Genomic DNA, 22,808 nt, shown 5'->3' on the forward strand with positions numbered 1-22,808 from the left:
GAATATGAGTTTTAAATTTAAAAATATTTATCCAGGTTACCAGTGTTGTGTGAACCACACATTGGAGAATGCTACGTAAAAAATGGTAACAATATGTCCCATGGAACACGTTTTGGGAAATACTGTCTGGAGGACAGATCAGGGAGGGAGGCCAGAGTTCAAGACATGGGTCTGCCTGGTTTGGCTTTGGGATTCTAAGCAGCAAGATGAATTTGGAGATTTCATCTGTGAAATGGGTGGCTTGGCCGAGGTGCTTGGATGGGGTGATATGAAGATTTGTGCAGGAATATCTGGATCTCTGATCTTCTGGGGAAGGACAATTTATAATACAGACTGTAATGATGGCTATTTTAAATCTTCTTACAGTGTTGGCCCCTGTGTTCGTACGTCAGAGATCTTGGAAGTCTGGGAGCTGATGGTGGGGAAGTGAGGGCTGAATTCATTAGTGTGCTTTTCACCAGTGTTCACTCCAGTGGACAAAGAATATAGGATGTGTTTAAGATGAACCAAACCCTGAAAGCTGAGTCCGTTCAACTCAGGAGAGTGGTTCTAAAAATTGGACAAACAGAGCAGAAAGTGAGAAAAGCTCTTCTGGAACCGTTTGACTAATCGCTTAAAGGACAGAGAGAGGAATTTATTTCAGGAAGCACAGGCTTTTTGAGAGAGAGAGAGCGCCCCAAGGGATCTTTGCTGACATTAAAACCCTACCTTCTGAGCAGCTTCTATCTTCCTTTTCTGCAGGGGGCCCAAAGCCCACTCACCTCTGCCGCTGCCAACGGGAAATCGCCCGGAGAGCACCTTTTCCCCGAGCCTTTGCTCCTCACAGCAAAGCCCAGAGCAGAAGCACCCACTGATCAGAAAGTGGTGCCCTCTCCCATCCGCTCACAGCCAGTGGCTCTGCCGGAAGCCAGGACACCTACCTCCCCAGTTAGCTCACAGCACCTGTCATCGTTGGCCGCCTCCACCCCCCCCACCCAGCTCCCCATTTGCTCCCAGCCTCAGCCTTCCTCTGAGGCCACTGTACCATCCCCAACCAAGTCCCCCATACGCTTCCAGCCTGTTCCAGCCAAAACATCGACCCCCCTGACCCCCATCCCCATGAAGAACCAAGGGGATGCCAAGGACAGCCTGGGTAGCCCTCTTGCTGTGGACGAGGTCCTGAAACGGAATGACCTAGTGGCAGAGTTCTGGATGAAGAGCGCCGAAATCCGCCGCAGCCTTGGGCTAACACCCGTACATCGGAGCAAAGGGCCGGAGCCCAGCTTCCCCTCACCTGCCTTTAAGCCAGTGTCCCCAAAGTCCTATTCAGTTGAGAAGTCTCCGCAGGGTGAGGGGCTCCATCTTCTAAAACCACCACCTATTCCCAAGAGGCTGGGCCTGCCAAAGTCAGATGGTGACCAGCCCTCCCTGCCGACCCCCAAGTCCCCCTCTGACAGACAGCTGAAGAGCTCCCACGAGGAGCAGAGAGACCTGTCCAGCAGCTCCGGGCTGGGCCTTCAAGAAAGCTCCTCCAACATGAAGACTCTGGGCAGCCAGAGCTTCAACACCTCGGACTCCACCATGCTCACTCCGCCTTCCAGCCCGCCCCCCCCTCCGCCTCCGGACGAGGAGCCCGCCACTCTTCAAGGGAAGCCGTATCAGGGGTACGAGCATAAGGAAGCTGGGCCCAAGGCCTCAGTGATCCCACCTCTGCCACCTGCTACCTTTATGCGTCCCCCCCGGGAGTCTGCCCGGCCCCCCCAGGAGGAGTTGCGGAAGTCATTTGTAGAGAGTGTGGAGGAGATCCCCTTTGCCGATGATGTGGAAGACACGTATGATGACAAGACTGAAGACTCAAGTCTGCAGGAGAAATTCTTCACACCCCCCTCCTGCTGGTCCTGCTCTGAGAAGCCCCTCCAGCCACCCCTAGCCAAGGAGAATGGTAGGTTGCCTACTCAGGAGAGTGGGGTCCAGCCACAGAAGAGGGGGCTGCCCTTAGTCTCTCCAGAAGCCAAGGAGCTGGCTGAGGAGCGCATGCGAGCCAGGGAGAAGTCTGTCAAGAGCCAGGCATTGAGAGATGCCATGGCCAAGCAGCTGAGTAGGATGAAGGAGATGGAGATGGCAGCTGGGACCTCCAGGCCCCCCGGTGGCACCGCCCGCAGAGCCGCCTCTGTGCTCTCCAAGGGCAAAGAAGTCGGCCCAGAGTCTCCTAAGTGCCCAGTGCTAAAAGGCCCCGAGGAGCCCACCCTGAAGCATGAAGCCACTAGTGAGGGGGTCCTCTCTCCTCCATCGGACTCAGGGGGCCCAGATGGTTCAGTCACCTCATCTGAGGGCTCCAGTGGGAAGAGCAAGAAGAGATCGTCACTCTTCTCCCCTCGCAGAAACAAGAAAGAGAAGAAGTCCAAAGGAGCGGGCCGGCCCCCGGAGAAGCCCAGCCCAAGCCTCCTAGAGGAAGCAGCCACCAAGCCCAAGTCCTTGTGGAAGTCAGTCTTCTCTGGGTACAAGAAGGACAAGAAGAAGAAGGGTGAGGACAAGTCCTGCTCCAGCACCCCTTCCAGCAGGACCACTGTGGACTCGGGCAAGCACAGGATGTCTCCTCTCATGAGGGCAGGTACGTCAGCACCGAGGGCCCCTCGTGGGACGGAGCATGAGGTGTGCCTTCTCCATTCATCTGACTCTTCTCAAAGATCCCCTTCCCCACGCTGCTCCCGCAAGGGTTCTCGGGAGCTCTGCTCAGGGTGGGGGAAAGGGAACCTAACTGTGGGTTGGGAGCATGTTCTGTTTGATGGAAGTTTGAAACCGGGTAAGAGAGCCTTGGAGGTTTGTGCCCTTCTTACGGTCACGTTGCCCCAAAGGAGGGCCCAATTTGGAGTAGGCAGGAGCACAGTGCTGAAGGAGGTGCCCGGCAGGCTCTCTTCGGGGCACCATTTATTTAGTGTTGGCTCTAAACCACCAGTGCCAGGACAAGTGTCAGCTTCTGAGCTTCCATCTCCCCATCATGGGAACAAAATCACTTAAACTAGAAGGAGATCAGGCCTCCAGCCCTCTCCCCGGCTGCTCTTGTGAATGTAGAAATCGGGACAGCGCCGTGATGCTAACGGGCTGCTCGCCATCCTTGTTTGGCGTCTTCTTTCTGTCCCCTTAGGGCTGCAGCTCGGGCGCCAGCTGAGTTTCTCGGAGGACTCTGACCTCTCCAGTGACGACATCCTGGAGAGGTCCTCCCAGAAGTCTAGGCGAGAGGTATGTAGGCCCGTTGGTCGTGGGGCTTCCAAAGGGGTCAGAGGGACCTTGGGTCCTGTGCTCTGTTTAGTGTTGGTTTTTGATGAGGTGGAGGACAGGGAAGCAGGTCTCAGGCCAGGGGTGGGGAGTTAGCGCCCTCCTCTCGTCTCCCAGCAGACAGACAGCTGAATCCTGAGCCCAGCCCAGTGATCCAAGTAAGAGAGGCCTGAAAGGAGCTCTCCTCTTGGGCTTTTTCAGTGAATAGCTGGGAATTATTGCATCCATGGCAAGAGTTCCTGTGTTCACTTCTTGTGAAGGAGACAGATATCCATGCCCAAAGCTGCATCTAGGAAACAGCCGGGTGCTGTTCGTTAGTTCTTTTGTCCTTGGAAATCTCATGTACACTAGCATCCACAGTGCCCAAGTGACAGGAGGAGGGTCGCCCGTGCCGCAGGGTCTGGGGGAGGCTGGGATGGGGCTCGGGGTCTGCACGGTCGATGGAGGCTGAGCCCCTGAGGCATACGCCCTGTTGTCCTGCCTGCTTTGCGCGTTTGTGGAGTAGAGAGCATCTTTTGTTATCAAGGAACTGGTCCAGGAATCTGACCTGGGTCCTGTGCTGAGTAGGGCATGACAGAGGTCTGACATGGCCCTTCTCGCTGCCCCCAGTGTGGGAGACAGTGTGGCCACTCACTTGGCTCTCCTGAGAGCGAGCCCTGTGTGAAGGCTCCTTCCCCACCAGCCTCTCTTTTTGTTCCGTCTTCTGATTTTCCAGGGCTCTTATAGCTTTGTCGAGACACAGTGAAGTTGGAGGATGGAGAGGGATTAGGGACAGTTCTAACAGGGCATCTGTGTCACAGAGCCAGTGATGGGGTGGGGACTGCAGGAAGGCCGAGCAGCTCACAGGGGTGGGTGAAGCTCGGTGGCAGCCTTCCCAGCCTGTCTCCATTGTCCAACCCTGGGGTATGTGCACACCCTCCTGTGCAAGGAGACAGCCCAGCTGCCTTCAGCTCCCTTTTTTGAATGAAAACTTTCCCAGAACATCATGCACCTTCTTCACAAGGCTTCCAAAGGCTTGGACTCGAGTCTGCCCTCCGCTGACTTCCAGGAAGGGCCATGGCAGGGCTGAGCCCTCACATGCCCGTTCAGTAGAGGTGACTTCTGCAGCCTATTTCCAGCTCCCTCCTCCCAATAATAACTTGGCAAACTGGAGGAAACCCGTCTTTTAGTTCTCATCTCATTCTTGATTTGTCTGTCTCTCTTCGCCACGAGACCCCTTCTCTCTCCACTCTCCTAGAAGGATACCTAGACAGTAAGACCTCTCATCCTACCCCACCCCATCCATCTGCAGAGCCAGACTCCCGTGTCCCAGCCAGGCCAGCACTGAGTTAAGGCTGGATTCCTCTGTGCTCCCTACGAGGACCCGGCTTCATGTGCTCCATCAAGTGCTCTGTGTGGAGCCTGCCCAGGCAGGAGCATCAGCACTGCACTGAGAATTGCTTCTGGATATGTGTGTGGGTCCCTAAACCTCCCCACACTGGAGACTGGCACTGCTAGGGAGTCTGAGAAGAAGGAGAATGTGGTGCAAGCCTGCCTTTTTCTCAGTGCAGATGTGCAGATGTACAGCCAGTTCATCCTGTGTTGGTCAGAAGCTTCCATCTGTAGTCCTTTTGTGGTCAGGTCTCTCCACTGTTTATCTATTAATTACTGAAGCATCCTGGCAGAATTCTGAGTGGCAGGCTGCCCGAGCTGGCTATGCCAAGGCCATGGGCTCAGCAACATATCTCACTGACCAAAGCCCCTCCCAGGGCCTCGCAGGCCTGGGGCACACACCCCACCTAGACAAACAAGTCTTAGTCCCACTCCTAGAAGCCCAGAACCAGGGGCCTTGGGAGGCTCATGGTCCACGTGCGCCCACGGAGGCAGAGCCCGTCAGGGTGCTGCGTAGGGACGCTAAAGGCAAAGCCGAGCGTACACCTGCTGCCCGACCCCCACTGTGCTATGGGGTCAGGCCGAGTGAGAGCAAGGCACCGTGTATTTTCAAGACGTGGAAGCTAAGGCAGGAAAACAGACCGAAACAAAAACAGCCACAAAGGACACTTTGGAACATTTAAGGAAACTTGATCATGGGCGGTACAATGTGCATAAACCTGCAACGTTATCACATTAATGCTAAGTACCTTGTAAGTGATGAAGGTACTGTAGTCATGTAGGAAAATGTCTCTGTTCTTAGGAAGTACACGCTAAAATCTGAGGGGATGACAGATCATGATATGTTCAAATGATTCAGAAAGAAGTGATTACATGTAAAGATTATATATATCAAATGTGTGGCAAGATGCTAACATTTAGCAAATCTAGGTGAATGGTATACAGATGTTCACTGTCCTCCTCTTTTAGCTTTTCTGTAGGTTTGAAATTTTTCAGGGTAAGAAGTGAGGGGAGTGGAGACACCAGAAGTGGGTGTGAATTTACTCAGAACGGAGCATCTTGCTAGCTGTGCCTGGACCCCACAGCTGGAGGCTGCTAGGGCAGCACAGCTGGGGAAATGGTTCCTCTTGTGTCACAGACCCATCTCTGAGTCAGGCATCTGTAAAACAAGTGCCTGAGTTTTGTTTCATTAAAAAAAATAAAAACCCACTAAAAATCACTTATTTTTATTAAAATGTTTATATAGAAAAGATAATACAGATTTTTAAAAAAAATCACCTGCAGCACTACCAGTAAGAGATAACTCACGTTCAGTTCTCTGCCTCAGTCTGACTGCACACCAGAGCGTGTGCATCGGCCCGCTGGCAGGCCCTCCCCGCCTTCACCGCAAAGGCGCCAGCTCTCAGGCTGGCCCCACTCTTGACGCACTGCACAGGTCATGATTTCAGTCCTCTGGTCCTGGCCTCTCCCAAGCTGGTACCCTCCCCAGAAATTGGTAAATGACTGCCCACCCCCTCCACTTTTTACACCGGCCACAGTACAGATGTTACAGGTGACCCCTTAGCTTGTAGTTGCCTAGTACCTGTGGGGTTTCTCACATACTGCTTGGGGAAGGCGTCTGTCTACTTTTTTTTAGCTGGCTTGTTCTGATAATGAAGTTCTTCTCACTCTAGTTTGTGGGAGAGATGGGTGAGTCTGAGGCAAGGTGTAGGGGTTCACAGTTAATGTCGCTGCTCAGAAGGAAACTCAGTCTTCTCTGGGCCAGTCTGCTCTGGCAGCGTACTCCGTGGGCCGGGCCCCACAGAAGCAGGGGGAGCAGCAGGGCAGCGGGGACACACAGTCCGTCCTGACGCTCTCAGAATCTCCCCACCCGGGGGCACCCAGACCCCCACCACCTCCTCCCTCCCTCCCTTATTGCCTTTTAGCCGTTTGCTGGGGCTGGTGAGAGGACTGGAAGAGCAGAGGTCACCAACCGTGGCTCTCTGAGCACATCTGCTCAAGGTTTAGTGGAGTGAGAAGAGGTCACAATTACTGCCTGAAATGTTTTTGATGAATATCAGTTATTTATGCTATTTCAGGTCCCTTTCACTGTATATAATGAAGAAATGGCCCCGCCCCCTGTCCTAGGGTTGCCAGGTGGCCCACTAGGAGCCCAGCTGGCCCTGTTCAGGATCACTGCCAGGAGAGGACCACTGGAGGGAATGTGAGGGTTGACACTCAGTTTGTTCTGTGTCTGTGTCTCTGGTGACAGGAATCTCCCACCACCTGGCCTCCATCCAATAGCCCATAGCGTTCAGCTGGAAGAAGGGGTCTGAATTTCCACAAGCAAATGGGTTACTAAAGGAGAAATAGCATCCCCTGCAGTTTTAATTTATACATAAGGAAGACTGAGAAGAGAAAAGAGAAGATTTGGGGCATAGTGAGGAAGAAACTTTCTTCTCAGTAGAAAAGTGAACCAGGCCTAATTGAAAACCTGGATTCACTAAGGCGCTCTCCTAGGACCTGACCCCAGGTTCTGCTCTTACAGTCGTGCGTGACAGCGTGCAAAATAATCGTATGTTTTAGTCTTGTGTGTTTGTTTTAAACTTCTAACTGATTTTGCTCCATTTCTGTGTTCTATTTTTAATTTTTTAATTGTTATTATTATTACTATTCTGTTTTGTTTTCTGTTGCCATCCCCTTAAAAGTCGATTTATGTGCCACACGCCTTGGCATTCAGGAGATCATATGCATCAAAGGTAGTGTCTCGTTCCCATTGGCTGGTCATGTTGCATGCATGTCTGTGATTAACCACCAGAGCAACCCCCAGCCCTGGCCTTCCAGCCGCACCCTCACTAACTGCGTTCACATGTGCATGGAGCAGCAGCAGACACGGGCAGCAGGACTCTCTCTAGCTGCATCATGACCAAGAAGGACGGGGAGATACCCCGCTCTTCCCTGGCTGGAGTGCATGTGTCATTTCGATCCAGGTGCCTGGGGGACAGGGCTGCTGCCCTTTGGGACTGGGCACCAAAGGAATGGGGAGTTCCTGAGCCCTCAGCTCTGTGATCTGCAGGGTGAAATGCTTAGGATACCCCTGACTTGTTCAGTTGGCCCTCTACCATCACTTGAGCTCTTAAAATAAAAATTACTAGGAAAAAAAAAGGTTATTAGGATATATTCCTGAGTTAAATTTGAAAGTCTCCTTTAAAGTCTGTAAAAGTCTCCCTTCTTTATTTTCTAGGAGGCAAATTGCCTCTATTTCTAAGAGGCAGACTCTCAACATTTGCCTCTCACTGGCTGCCCAGTGTTTATTCAAAGCGTCTGACCCTCCCTGGAGCCCTTCATGCCCATGTTTGCAGGCAGAATTGCACTGGGTTTGGTCATTCGCCTCCTCGGCTCTTGATGGCACTGGCTGAAACAGCCCTGCCAGACCACTTCCTCCCTTCCTCTCCGGGCTGGCGGTTGCTTCTGTGCAGACCTCAGAGGCAAGCTGGCTTCACCTCCACAGCTCCTTCCTTAGATGGTAGAGTTGGTTTGGGGTTCACCAGACTTAAAATAGAAGCATCCCTGTTTTTCCTATTTCAGATGTTACTTCTTAAAAGAATCATATATCACTCATCTGAAGAGAGTTGGCTTTTGAAACCAAACAAGAAAATAAAAGTTCCCTGATTTTTCTCTTTTTCCTTTCCCTGCACACCTCCTAGAAGCAGGAGGCTTGGGGAACATTTTACTAATACATTTACCCCTACAAAGTCTTAAAAAGAACAGACAGCCTTATATGGGAAACAGGTGATCTCAGTGATAAATGAGTGTATGTCCCCTTGTCCTTTTAACTTCCTAATAGTCAGTCCCCACTCAGCCTCCCATCCCTGTCCTGGCAGGGAAGCATCTCACTTGGAGATCTTCAGTGTTCCCTGCGGCATTTAGGGCTGTAGCAGGGATGCGTGCCCCGAGCCGCTGGCTGAGTCTGCGCACAACTCATGCCTCCGTCTACCCAGCGGGCACTCTGCGGACAGGCAGCCCCAGTGCAGGGGACAGTCCTCTCCACGCCCTGCCAACCAGCACTCACACCCGTCTCAGGCCTGCATGCCCCTGCCTGAGGAATGCTCTTGTTCTCTCCAGCCAAGAACCTACACAGAGGAGGAGCTGAATGCCAAGCTGACCCGCCGCGTGCAGAAGGCAGCTCGGAGACAGGCCAAGCAAGAGGAACTGAAGCGGCTGCACCGAGCCCAGGTAAAACCACAGATGGCGGGGCCGCGACTCACAAATGGGAAAGTCCCAGGCAGCATCCTCCTCTGTAGCCTGCCTGTCCCCATCAGTGATGAGGGAGGGTGAAGAGGGCAGAGCAGAGGTAGACGGGTGTCCCCGTTGTCTGAGCGGACAGTCTCAGGCCACAAGCCCCAGGCTTGATGTAACTGCAGAGGCCTCGACTTTGTGGAGCTGTTGGCGGAAAGGGCAGAGCCCAAGCACTGAGTTTCCCGACTTCCTGGATCTGCATTAACCCTGTAAAGTCCGCTGCTTCAGTTGTGAGAACTGTTACCAAGAGGCAGTCTGTGCCCTGAGCCTCCAACGGGCCAAGGATTTACACGTCGCAGCTGCCCTCCAGTCATCAGCCTATCTCCAAGCCTCTCAGATCCTAGACCACTCTAGATTTTGTTTTTGAACAAAAGACAATTTCCTTATACAAAGTGTTAGTAGATACCTAAATACAATGTTTTTTTAAATGAAGTCGAGTGTATATAGTTGTATTCCTAAAGATGAGGATGCTAATCAAAAGCTCTACAACAATGAGAAGGATTAACAGCAAATACAAATACAAAGGAGGATGCTCCTCTGAATTCAGTGTTTCATCAAACATCAAAAACCACCAGTCTTCTAGTCCTTTTCTCGTGCGTTATTCTCTATCCCCATTCTCTGTGTCTGATTGGCTCCCTGGATTTTATTCCTTTCCGGTGTGACCTTCTCCACAGATACCCATCATTGGCTGCTGCTTGGGGTTGGACATCCTTCTGGGTGTCGGTCATCAGTCCCACGTAGCACAGAGAAACTTCTCATCACTCACATCCAGATTCCGGCTTGTGGCTCCATTCTAGATCTTTTTTTTAATTTTTTATCTTGTAGAGACAGCATGTCTGCAGTTCTCTCCAAGAGCCCCTGCTCCTGTTTTTGTACCCTCGCCATCGGAAAGATCTTAGGTTGAAGATCTTGAATCCTTCCTACAGGAGTTTCTCTCCACTTGATTTCTTTGAACTGCCCTGAGGAGGGGCTGGTCCCCCCTTTGATGTGCCGCCATGCACCCGGTGCTTACTGGTTACTGGCTGGGGTCTGCACAGCTGACAAGGCCTGGGGGTTGATGCAGGTGCTCTGCACACTGCACTCAAGGCATCACACCCGTTGACTGAGCCTTTCCAACTTGTGACCTGATCTGTCTGTGTCCTCTCTGTGTGCAGTTCAGCTGTCCTCCTGAAAGCTGGGAGATAAGAGGAAAAGTTGGGTGCTTCTACTGTCTTGTTTTCCCGCAGATCATCCAGCGGCAGCTGGAGCAGGTGGAGGAGAAGCAGAGGCAGCTGGAGGAGAGAGGGGTCGCTGTGGAGAAGGCACTCCGCGGTGAGGCAGGTACTGTCTGGGTGTCCTTTGTGAGGAGTTTGTTCCTGAAGGAAAGCCCCCACCCCCTGTGGTAGGCTGGTTGGCATCACCTCATCTGGAATTCAGCTTCTTTTCCAGCAGGATTCTCTGGGTCCCCACATCACTGAGATTTGGGGCTTCCTGTTAAGAAAGGAAAAGAAAAGCAACTCTGTTGGGACTGCCCCAGGCCAGACCTGCTCCTCCACCCTGTCTTAGGGCTTGCCATCTTCCTGTAGGATGAAATCTCAGTCCTCTTCACCTGCTCATGGCAAGCGCTGGGCGTCCCACCCCACCATCCTCTCTAGAAGAAAATAACTGGGAATGAGAGAGACTGTACCATGAGGAACCATCACAGAACTGCACAGGCAGGGCCCCTGGCTGCTCCCCACCTGCCACCTCCTGTTCTTAGCTCTCTGGGCTCCTCTCCTGCCCAAGCTGCACAGAGTACATGATGAAACACACCCCGCAGAGCCCTCACCACCTCCTGTGGGCAGAACCCACATGTTTCCCAGTGTGAACCAAGCTCTGTTCCCCAGAGGCCATCGCTTAGGGCAGGGTGGAGAGCCTCGGGGACTATGGTGAGCTGGCATGGCACAGACACTGGGAGATAGCCATGCGGGCCATGTGCCTGGTGACTGCCATCTGGGGAAGAGCTCAGAGTATAGTGCAGCCACACCTGCTCATCACGAAGCAGCCTGGGGGGTAGGTCCAGCACAGTTGGGCAGAGAAAGCAAGGAAGTACCTGAGTCATCCCTGGTCCTAAGGGCCCGAGAAGCTTTTTTGGTTCAGGACTTTGAAACCATGGGCCAGCCCCACTGTAGCCCCAACTCAGGCACGGAGTGACTGATGTTTGCTTTCTCAAGAGTTCCAGAGTCTCGGTCCCATCTCTGGTGAGGAAACATCTCTTTGTAGAGAGTCCAGCCTATAGGTTCAGCATTCACATTGTGAGGCTGAAGATGAAGAATGGCGTGGCCTGGCGTTGCAGGACTTCCTTGTTCTGGTGTGGCAGAGGGGAGGGTGGTACGTCTCCTGGCAGCAGGCTGTCTCTAAACTGAAGAACCAATCAGAGGCAGCCAGGAATGGGGCCAGTTGCTGCCATCTGATCTTGCTGGAAAATGACCAATGGGCCGACCCCATGGTATGTCCCTGGAGTCAAGATGAATTCCTGGGGTTCTGTAGGACTGAAGTCCGTGTGGGGGACGTCGAGGGTCAAGCATAGAAGTAGGTCTCCTTTCTAGGCCCTTCAGGACCTAGGAACTGCAGTTAACAGTCAGCTCATTGATGACTTTCAGGTGAAGAGAGAGGGGCTGGGAGAGAAAGATGAGGATGTGATATTCTTGCTTTTGTGCCTCACCTGATGCTGGATTTACTGCTCAAAGCCCAGACCACCAGTGAAATGCAAAAACTTGAACCCTGAGCAGTCAATAGGCCAGAAACCTGGGACGTGTGAGTGCGAGGCAAGCACTGGCACCTCTCTCCAGGAGTAGAGATTCTAGTCACCTAAAAGGACCCCGAGTGAAGCTGTGGTATTCCCCAGCATTCTTGTTCTGCTCCCTGCCCTGCATGCTCTGACTTGGCCTCCTCGATTAGTCCTGACCTCCTGGAGGAAGGTAGCCTGGACCCACCAGAGATGCCCTGCACCCGGCTGCAATGGGACTGACCAGGCCCTGCCCTCACTGCTTTCTTTTCTTACAGAAGATTATCAGGAGGGAGCCTGGGCCCATCATCCTTCCTTCTTACCCCTCCCCACAAATTCCTTCTGCCAAGATGGGAGGTGAGGGGTGGCTCTCATGGCACAGGCTAGCTCAGCAGGCAGTGCACCTGTGTTTCACAGCGTTAGTCCTCCAGGAAGACATCTGCCCCTCCTGGGCACAGGGTTATGAGGTGCGGAGTTCCATCGCTGGGGCGGATGGGGTCCGTAAACACTCCTGCACCTGTCGGCTGCCATGCAGAATGAGGCTATGACAGTGCTTCTGTATTTCTGTAATAGCCCACGTTATTCCAGCCACTGACTGCCACGGGGCCAGAAAAAATAGACCTTTGAAGATTGGCATAGGATTTTGCCAAAATTCTAATTTCTAGTTCTTTGGATAATTACCTTTTAATAAACATATACAACCAGAATTTCTTCAAAGTCAGTGGTTTTCAAATTTGTTTTTTAGCAGCAGAACCCTTTTTACAAGCCAAATTATAAATTTAAAATAAAAAAGAATTACTCTAAGATGTTAATAAACACAAATTTGAAAATACAGGTTACAGTAGAGACCTGCAAGTGCTCATAAGCCTCAGCACCCAGTTCATCCCTGGGGCACAGTGTAGAGAACATCCTGATACATAGGCGTAGTTGCTGTAAAGAGTGACAGGTTTTTGCAACAGCTCACCTGGCAATCTCGGGATAGATGCAGTTTAAATGATCTAGATGCTGGAAGCTTAAAGCGGGGCAGTAGGCATTGTGTGAACAGCTGAATCACTAGCAAGCCTGACAGCAGTTCATATTCCTCGTAAAGAATACGTCTCAGCTGGAAGCTCCCAGACATCAGTCAACACAGACACCACCTGTGCTGTGATGTCACGGACGAGTGTTCCCCCGTCAAGGACCGTCTGCGACAGGAGCTGCTCTGAGAGGTGGGGTCTCACTGAATAAGAACTCTCCCAGGATGCTCCCCTGCAGAGCCGTACAGAAGCATTCGACGTGCAGTCCAGAATTTAAGTAAATAAGTAAAATGTCCTCTTCCCTAACACATCTACAGGGAGTACAGGTACTTCCCCACAGAGGGCAGAAGAAATTTCCTTGGGGCCTAAGGAAGGCACGTTTTCCTGATAGCACAAATTAATGTGTTGGTGGTCTTCAGTAGGTTAAAAGCTGGCCTATCAGACATGTGAACGTGGTGTGTCTTATTCAAGTTTTTTAAATGAGTTAAAAGTATTCGTGAATCAGATATTTCGGAGACCCCTGGAACACCACTTGAAGAACAGGGTTCCACAGAACAGTCTGAAAACCACTGTTCTACTCCAAGTAAGCAAGGCTTTGGCAAAACGCCTCCACCAGCATGCAGGTCTGTGCTGTGTTTAACAGTGGGCTTTGGTGGCTGCTTTGGGAGATTTCCCCATGATGCATTTGGAGAGTTCTCAGGATACAGTAGCTCCTGCCATAAGACTATATTTCCAATATATTCTTTTCCTTTTCTTACTGTAAGCGTGTCACTTCCAAGTCTCACCCTTGTCTGCAGTTCCTGTCCCGACTTGGCAGAGACCATCTTTCAGGCTAAACTGTGTGCACTGGCTACTCCTTTCCCTCCTGCTTCTGCATTCCATTCCTCTTATTAGTCTGCTTGCTCCTGGCTGGGCCCTTAAGAAGGTACTCTCAGTTGAGCATGGTAGTCTAGAGTCTTCCAACAATGCTAGCCAGCCCCTTCCTGAGAGCGTGCAGCTGGCCAAACCTGCCGTTCTGCCTCACTTGATGGGCTCAAGCTTCCTTCGCTCTCTGAGAGGGTCAGACTGTTAGCCAAGCTGCCCTTCCAGAGAAGAGATTAGATATGGACCTGCCATCCCATTGATCTCAACTTTCCCAAGGCTCATGTGTATGCAGACTGCACGGGTTAGGTCCACAGCCTTCAAGCCCAGGGCAAGACTGAGACTCACATGGTTTCTGGTCTGGAGCACCTGGGAAGCCCTTTCAGTTTCTGGAACCCGGGTTCAATCTTAAACCACTGGGTCAGGCTTGAGCATGAGTTGAAAAACCGTTCCATTCTGCTTTCTGATGTGTCCATTCTTGAAGGGGGAGCCCTCGTGTGGCTGCCAGGATCAGCATCCAGATTGTGAGATTTGGAGGAAAAGGGTAATAAGTAGCAGGTGGCTTTTGTTGTACTCTGCATTTGTTTATGATTCTGGGAGGATGAGGACCACCTGCCCACACCCAGCCCTCGGCAGTGCCCAGCTCTGCATCTCAGCATGGGAAGACTATAACGTCCTTGCTGGACGGCTGCCAGAGCTGAAAGGCTAGGATTGCCTGTGACCAGCAGACCTTCAGGAGCCTTAGGGCAAATAGTCACAGCTCTTGTCCTGCTGTTAAAGAGAAGGCTGGCTGAAGTTGGGGGCCTAACCTCAGAAGAAACAGGATCTCCTTCCTCTCACACCTGTACAGCAAAAGTGGTTCTGCAAGGAGTTCGATGGTTTGATGTCCCCACCAGTGGGGCCCCATGTGTGAATTCTTGGGAGAGCTGTGCCTACCCACCTAAGGACTGGGGTCCTTGGCCAGCTCATTAGGATGTCCATGTCCTGCCTTCAGCCCCTCAGGCTGGGGCCTCTAACATCCCGTAACTAAGGAAGTAAGTAGCCCCTAATCCACCCTTGGATTTTTTTAAATCTTCTTAATTAGACAAGGTTGCATCCCAGGAGGGTCAGGATTCCCAACAAAACCAAGACCTTCCGTCCTAACTGATCAGAGGTATAAATAGGAATCACACTGTGACTGGCCATTAACTCGATCGCCTGTGGTTTTTAGTGAATGCTCCCCTCCGACCACCAGGAACTGTATCACTCGGCATGTGTATATGTATGTCATGCACTGCAGAGAGGTGCCTGCTCGCCAGCCTCCTCTTTGCCCTCTTGCTGTATCTCTGTGTGTTTCTTATGCTTCATGTCATTGATTGTTTGGGGTTTGGGGGGACAGGAGGGTTATCTGCTCCAATAACTCTCTCTTCACCAATTCCTTGTAGACTATTGGGGAGAGGCTTATTACAGTGACCTCATCGACTTGCATCTGGGTGGTATGTATAGCAGCATCTGTTGCTGACACTAACCCTGCTGACACCCTCTCCCCGCCTGCTCTCCCCAGTCCCTGCTCACAAACAACAAGAAGAAATCAATCTGATAACCAAATGAAAAAAGCACAGGCCCTTTTCCAGCTCATAGTGGGGCAGCATATGGATCCTCCCACGGGCCATGTGTACTCCAGAGGAAGATCTGAGATAGCTTTTGCTGCTCAGGGTTATTTTAATTTTTTTATGATAAAAGTTCACCTACCCCAACCCATCAACCTTGCCTCTGAATCCTGGTCCCTCTAATATTGTTTGATTGTTTGGCAGTAGCAACACACACACACTCACATGCACTCATACACATGCACACACTCACATGCGCTCGTACACATGCACACACTCACAGGTGCTCATATACATGCACACACTCACATACGCTCATATACATGCTCGTGTGTGCGCGTACACATGCACACACTCCAACGTGACCTCTGCCCTGACTCTCATCCCTCACAAGTTGTAAGCATCACATCCACTAGGAAGCTCCCTGCCAACCACACTCACGACCCAAACAGGAGAAGAACTCAGCCTCAGACGTTTTTGTGAGGGTGTGCTCAGGTTCCCCTAAGCAGTCGAAGTGCGTGGGGAAAGTATCACTTGTGATTTCTGCCCAAAGTCATCAAGCTTAAGGCTGTGTCGACAGATGCCTATAATAACGTCCCTCCCTCCTTGCTCTGTCTTGGGCCTGACTTTGCAGTTCTTTTCAAGGAAGACAGGAAAAGTCTAAGGCGGTGATTTCTCAAAGTATGGTCCTTGGACCGGCAGCATCAGCATTGTCACCTGGAAGCTAATTAGAAATGCAAATTCTGAATCCACACCCCAGACCTTCCAATTCAGGAACTCTGGAGATGAGGCCTGGTTGTGTTTTCACAAACCTTCAGGTGATTGTCCCGCCCTCTAAAAGTGGGAGAACCACTACCTTAAAGGAATTCGGTATTTTTGATGTCCTGCTCTACAAAGCTCACCATTTCTATTAGCTTAGAGAAATAACTAATCTATGAGTCTCATTTCTAGACTTTGGGCAGTTTTTCTCCTGGAAAGCTGCCATTTTGCTAAGAGGAGTGCCAAGCAGCTGCTCCTAAGGTTAACCAGAGGGGACTCTGAACCTTCTTGGAGTTCATGCGTCCTTGATCGGGCAGTCTGACCTCTTCATCTCCCCTTGCAGGCTCCTGGCCTAGAAGTGATCTTAAAACAGAAGGACTGGCAAAGGTCATTCTTTCTCATTTTTTCCCACAATCCTATTCTTTTAAGAGAGTCACTTCTTGGCCCATTCATTTAAAACAAAAGCTATAGGAGCTGGCTCAATGGCATAGTGGTTAAGTTCACGCTCTCTACTTCAGCAGCCCAGGGTTCACAGATTCAGATCCCAGGTGTGGACCTAGCACCGCTCATCAAGCCATGCTGTGGCCATGTCCCGCATATAAAATTGGGGATGGTTGGCACAGATGTTAGCTCAGCAACAATCCTCCTCAAGCAAAAAGAGGAAGCTTGGCAACAGGTATTAGCTCAGGGCCAATAAGACAGTGCCAAGTTCTTAGAGAAGCTCCTCCAGTAAGGAGGCTGGCCCTTGGCCTCGTTGGGTGAGGTGGATTGTCGCTGGTCTCTGCTCTCTGTTCTCAAGCCCCATTGTCCCGCAGATTCCCACCCCTCTGCAGATTCCTTCCGTGGCCTGAAGCTTCTCCTGTGTTCAGGAACTTCCACACTCGTGGCCATTGATGCTGTAAAAGGGCTGATGCTTACATTCCGATTAACAAACCCCACTCCCTGTCGATGTCCTGACCCCTCTCCTGCCTCCTCTCAACGCTCCCGGGAATGTTCATGTCAATTCTGAAAGAATATCAATGTGCGAAAAGACTTTTTTTTATTCAAAATCTCCTGGAAGGAGGAACTGTCAAAACCCATTTCTTTATTATATTCCCTCTTCCCTCCCAGCTCAAGATACTATTGCCACACTGGTTACCTTGTGTGTCTAGTTTTGTTTTCTTTGCCCCCATTTCTAGAGTGATAAAAGGTAGTTGGCTGTTTTCATTTGTATGTCCCTGGACTCCAACAACTAGCCTTTTGGATTTAGAATTCCAGCAAATTCCGGGGGGAAATGAAATAAATAGAAAAAAGAACCTCAGTTTGTCTTCTGAATTAAAAAATATCCCACCGTCAGACACCTTGTGACCCTTGCCACATGGTTCTCGTCAACTCATCACTTCCTCTTTTCTCAGCTCATGATGTAAAATTTAGACATCTCTTATGGGTTCATAGAGGCTCCTACTGGCCTACCGAGGAGCACAAAGAAAACGTCCATTCCGAAGGGAGTCACTTACGTAGTCCAGGCAGAGAGCAGTGGTCTCTGGCCCTGTTCCCATCAAGCTCCAGGAGGAAAACATAGATGCCAGAATTAAGTCCATTTTTAGTTTCTGCTCATGCTTCATTCTTGGAGCACGTGGTAATACTCATTATTTGGGGGGAAAAAATTACCCTTTTTAAATCTAGATCTTGAAATGTAGAACCTGATTGCTTCCCTACTCTTGCATCCCCAAAAGGCCCCCAGAAACCCCATTGCTGGGCCCAGCACCAATCTTATCATGTGGAGAAGACGAAGCTCCAGGCAGCATTCAGGTGCTGGGAGTCCACACCTGCCCGGAGGAGTCCAGATCCTGACGGCTCCTCAGGCTCTGCCTTCACACTCTCTGGCTTGTATGGTCTTTCGATGGCTCTCAGCTAACTAAAAGCTCCAAACCTCTATTAAAAGTCTCTTTTTGAGCCACAGAGTATAGAGAATAAAGATTCTTTCTTCACATAGCTGAACCTGTGATTTCCAGAGAAACTGTTAAAAGGACATGTAACAAGCCTGGGCCGGAGAGGAAGGGTCCCCAAGTGACCTCACTCCCCCTCCCTCCTCTTCCCCAGGACACTGAACAGGCCCGCTCGCCCTGCCAGCCTCTGCATTTTGCTGCACTAGAACAGATAGATGACTGGAAATCTTTAGGTAAAAGCCATATATCTTCTAAAGAATTTTAAATTAAAAATATACACACCTAATTTCTAGTTAGACCTCGTCTCTTAATTTGTATGTCTCAAAGGGAAGTTGAAAGAACGTGAATGGTTTAGAAATGTAACGTAATGGACCAGAAAGTGGTCTTTTCGTTGTTGTTGGTGAGCTGGGGTAGGAGGCCCAGGGAGGCCCCCCACCTGCTCAGCCTCCCCTCTGAATCTTCCTGTTCTGTTTACTCCCCGTAACTTGATGTTGGTAGGTTTTTGGCTTGTCTGTTTGGTCTGAGCATTAGCCTGCTTCTCTTTTTGCTTAGGAACTTTAAAATCCCTGAGATTCCCCAGCATTCCTGTGTGTGTGTGTGTGTGTGTGTGTGTGTGTGTGTTGAATCTCAATTCTTCGTGCATTTTGTTAGCCTTCATTCCTTCTCCCAATCTAGAGATTCATTCTGCACCAAGTTTTTAGAGCACAAGGCATCTCCCCAGCCTTGTCATCTGTATGCAGAGTGGGCCTGCTGGACCAGAGAGCTTCCACCCTGTCATAATGCCTGCTTCCTGCTTTGCAGCATTGCAGACCAGCTGACTGGATTCCTTGTTAGAGCCACAGTGCTTGTCAGTGCCCTGGGTTTCAAACTGGGCACCTCAGCCTTATAATGCAAAGCTACCTCATGTCAGGGGCATGGCATTAATACTGAGCAAATAGGTTTCCTGGGGTGAGGAGTCAGAACAGTCAAGTATAATCTTTGTCAACAAAACATTTGGTTGGTCTTCCCTTGCTTCAGGCTGTATAATCTGAAAACACAGAAAAGAAAATCAATGAGAGCCCCATTCCTTATAGCTGAACCGCCAAGAAATTCTCCCAACCCTGGGCATTGACTTTCCACACATTTAATCTGGCATATTGAGCTTGAGCATGAAAGATGATGCTCCTGATGTTTCTTAGGAAAAAGTGAACAAAATTCTGGTCGTGTCCGTAGCATGCATCAGATGAAAGGGTATTGCTGCAGTGCTGGGCCAGTCATCAGCCAATATAGTGGCATCGCTGCCCAAACTCTGTGAGCAATGAGAGTCCCCTGGGCAAGATGAGGGCTGTGCAAGGCTAGCCCCCAGAGACCGGCCCAGAGCTCCTGGAGCAGGAAGGCGGGACCTCCAAGTGTGACCGAGAAACAAGCATGCCTCTTTCCTATCCGTGACACCTGGGAGCTTGTTCAGACACCAGACGGAAGTCAAAATCAAAAAGAATCTCTTCCTCTAAGCAGGATTTTATGAAAGTGCAGCTGAGAAGGAAGTAACCTAACCCTGCGGCACCTGCAGGTTCCTGTGCAGGAGACAAGTTGTGGCGTCTCAGAGGGAAGGTGCCGGGGGCAGTTTGAGCCTAGGTGAGGATGGTAGTCTGATGTTTGTGAGCTAATTATTTGGAATTTTTCACTTTTATGTGGAAATGCAGTTATAAATGGTGGCTCAGCTCATGTCTTCCTCGGTGTTTCTAGCGTGCAGTAGTAGGCTGTGACACTCTGGGATGTAACCAGTGTTTCATGGGGAAGTGCAGCAGTCCAGGCTGGGACTTCTGGAATCGAGTCGTCTTCCTAGCAGGCCCCTCTTCATGGTCTGCTGGGCACTGGCTGTAGTGACCTTCCAGCTCTAAGCCTGTGGTGAAGGTCCCTTTGTCCAGCAAGGGCCCTGGGAGCCTGTATGGTGGGAATACAGATACCTGGGATAAGGCAGACCCCATGGCTACCTCTCGGCCCCACCAGCTCCCTGGTTGTCCGCTTTCTGTCTGTTCAGGAGTCCTTGCAACTGGCCTACCAACTGACTTTCCTGCTGTGGCTGCCCTCATCCTTGCTTCCAATCAGAAAATTGTTCCTTCTTTGGCTCCTAGAGAAAACGGACTAATGTATAGCTAGTACAGCCCTTGGTATGCCGCAAGTGCTCAGTCCACACTCCCTGTATAATTTATTAGTCTCTTATATGGTCCTTCACACCAGCCCATGAACCTCATCAGCCAAGTCTCATTGTTTTGATTTAGCACGAGTGTGGAGCCAGTGAGTTAATGTAACCAGGCAGGAAGGAAGGAGTGAACGGAGATGCAGAGCCTCAGGCTGAGGCAGGTACAGCCGCGTTGTCCCTGGTGGACGTTGGCCTGTACATGGAGCTAGGCTTGGTCTTGGCCCCTGCGGGCTTTATAATCACACTCTCCCCTCTCCTTGTGAGAAAGGTGCCCGACCCTTCCCTACATCTCAGTCTCAGTCTCAGGGCTGGAGGGCTGGGGGATCCTGGGATTTTGACAACCAGAAGGACTGAAGTAGGGTTTGTCCATATTTCAGATGAACGTCCAGGCTCGTTGTCTGCAGGGTTGGTTGGTTTTTTCCAGCTATCCTAACATTTCATTCAGTTGGCTGATAGGGTGGGAGGGGAGGATGCAGTGCTCTGGGGCCGAAGTGTCTTGGACAAAGCCTTTATGAGGAAGTAGGAAGAAGATGGAAATTAAAAAGAACAAGTGTAGAGAAGGGGGAATTGCCACAGGACTATTCAGTTTTCTTATCCTGCCACCTTTTCCACAACCTGCTAGGTCCTGGACCAGCCCTGGGCCACATGAGAGGCAGGGCCTAGAGAGAGGTGCACATGGGTCAGGCAAAGTGGTAGTGTGGAGAGCACCCCCAACTTAGGAAGGCGAGACCTGAATTCAGGCCCTGACTTCACTTTGTCCCCAGCCAAGTCTTCTCCTCTCTAGGTCTCTCCAGAAGACTGGGAGGAAGGGATGACCTTGCTGCCCTGCCAGGTCTGGCATGCTGAGTAGGGTCTGTGTGACTCCTCTTCTTTGAGCTGCTTCCCATAGCTATCGTTTGTTAGATTTGCCTAGAGCCTTTGTTGGCTTTTAAAGAGGGCAAACTCTTAGTTCAGAATGGGAAAGGAAGATCTGGGTTTGAGTCAGGCTGTGCCACATTTACCCTCTTTGAGCCTCAGATCCCATATTTGAGAATAGAGATGCTGATAGCTACCCTGGGCCAGTGTAAGGATCCAGTGAAATCAAAGGTGTGAGGATGTTTTGAAACTATAAAGCTCTGCCCATGCTTATTTCATGCATCACCCCGAACATAAAGACACCTGCCTTACTACATGATGATATTCTGCTGCTTTTCAAAACTCAGTGACACATATCACCTGCCCCCAGATGTCCGGGTGAATGTGTGCTCAAGAACTGCTGATGGTGGTCACGTTGCAAAAGGAAGTGCTGATTCAGGGGAAACAGCGTTGGCTGCAGTGGAGCAGGTGGGCTTGCAGAGTGCTGAAGGCAGGCGGAGTGGTCCCAGATGAGAGTGCAGGCCTGCCGGTAAAGAGCCTCCAACCAGCACCACATCCTGGCATCGCTCAGAAGCGACGGCTGGACCGCTGAGGACACAAAAACAGTTACATGGGATAAATATGGCTCCCATTACAAAGAGAAAGAACTCTCTCACTGGCACGAAAAAAATAAAATGGGGGCCATCCCTGTGGCGTCGTGGTTAAGTTTGGTGCACTCTGCATCAGTGCCCCGGGTTCGTGGGTTCAGATCCCAGGCACAGACCTACACCACTCATCAGCCATGCTGTGGTGGCATCCCACGTGCAAAATAGAGGAAGACTGGCACAGATGTTAGCTTGGGGACCATCTTCCTCAGCAAAAACAATAAATACGATAAATTTTAAAGCTTCTGCCATAAGCTTGACAACGTCTTTGCCCTTAGAACTAGTGAACCAAGTCATGTATTTCTCACATCTCCAAAAAAGGCAAAGAAATTGCACTGAAAATCAGTCTCTGTGCTTCCCTTGCTTGCTTGATTCAGATTCAAGTCTCGTAGAACTCCTCTTGTTTGACTGGTTTTTCCCCTCACTTTCTTCTTTTTAAAACAGTATTCATTGGTGTTTTTTCTGATTATAAAAGTAATGTACATTATGGGAATTTTGGAGCGTGCAGACGTGTCTAAAGAAGACAGTGTCAACTTGCCCAGCTGCTTTCAGAGGCACCTGCTGGCCGTGCCACACACTCCTTCTGCCTGTTGTGAGGAGGCCTTTTCCTTTTTAACACTTGCTTTACCTGATGCCCCTTTTCTGATTTCATTTCCTAATTTCTGTTCTGCTGTCGGTTATCCTGTCTTTTGTATTGGAAACAGAGTGTGAGGATGTGGGCTACATACAGGGAGCTAAAAGCTATTCTGTGACACCCAGAAATCAGAAACACGTTTTTAAATATACATGCAGGTACATCCTGACTTATTTTGGGTGTGTATTTGTTGTGTATCGTGTCACTGTCCCTTGCTAATGAATATGGACACTGTTCCACTCTGCACCATGGCCTGTTTGCGTGTGACGTCAGTCCAGGAAGTGGCAGAGACTGTTCACTGACACTGTATTTCGTGGGATTTATTCTGGTATTCTGAGCACAACATGGACTCTATACTTTGAAAGAAAGAGGGTTGACTGTAGGTCAGCTATAATGCGCAGCGTGTTTTTTAAGACGGGGACCCTTCTCCCCTGCCCCTGCACGTCAGCTGGTCACACTCACGTCTGTTTGGAACACTGGGTGTGATCAGCATTTCACACACACGCACACACGTTCTCAGGCTTTAGTTGTGCAGTTTTGCCCAATGTCAGACTCACTGTGCACAGGCCACGATGGAGAACGTCACGAAGCCCGAAAAGAAAGAGAAAGCGTGGAGGCTGCGTGTGCTCAGCAGCAGAGCCGAAGGGCCTCTACCAGCAGCTTGTCTACTCAGCCCTTCTGGTCACTAAA

The 22,808-nt window shown here is 50.6% G+C and overlaps 1 protein-coding gene across 46 annotated transcripts in view; it reads left to right on the plus strand.

The window, feature by feature from the left end:
• MICAL3 (microtubule associated monooxygenase, calponin and LIM domain containing 3) overlaps positions 1 to 22,808 on the plus strand; it is a 199,541-nt gene that overhangs the window by 169,205 nt on the left and 7,528 nt on the right. For 17 of the 46 annotated variants that reach the window (XM_070618916.1, XM_070618912.1, XM_070618917.1 and 14 more), the window contains 4 exons: positions 742 to 2,590; positions 3,125 to 3,219; positions 8,731 to 8,841; positions 10,131 to 10,224. In XM_070618916.1, the coding sequence (XP_070475017.1) occupies positions 742 to 2,590; positions 3,125 to 3,219; positions 8,731 to 8,841; positions 10,131 to 10,224 (2,149 nt within the window). Of the gene's footprint in view, positions 1 to 741; positions 2,591 to 3,124; positions 3,220 to 7,313; positions 7,365 to 8,730; positions 8,842 to 10,130; positions 10,225 to 14,951; positions 15,003 to 22,808 lie in introns of those variants that run through there. The other 29 variants (XM_070618878.1, XM_070618879.1, XM_070618877.1 and 26 more) reach the window with 6 other exon arrangements.

Source organism: Equus przewalskii, chromosome 5, assembly GCF_037783145.1.
Source record: "Equus przewalskii isolate Varuska chromosome 5, EquPr2, whole genome shotgun sequence".
Taxonomy (NCBI): domain Eukaryota; kingdom Metazoa; phylum Chordata; class Mammalia; order Perissodactyla; family Equidae; genus Equus; species Equus przewalskii.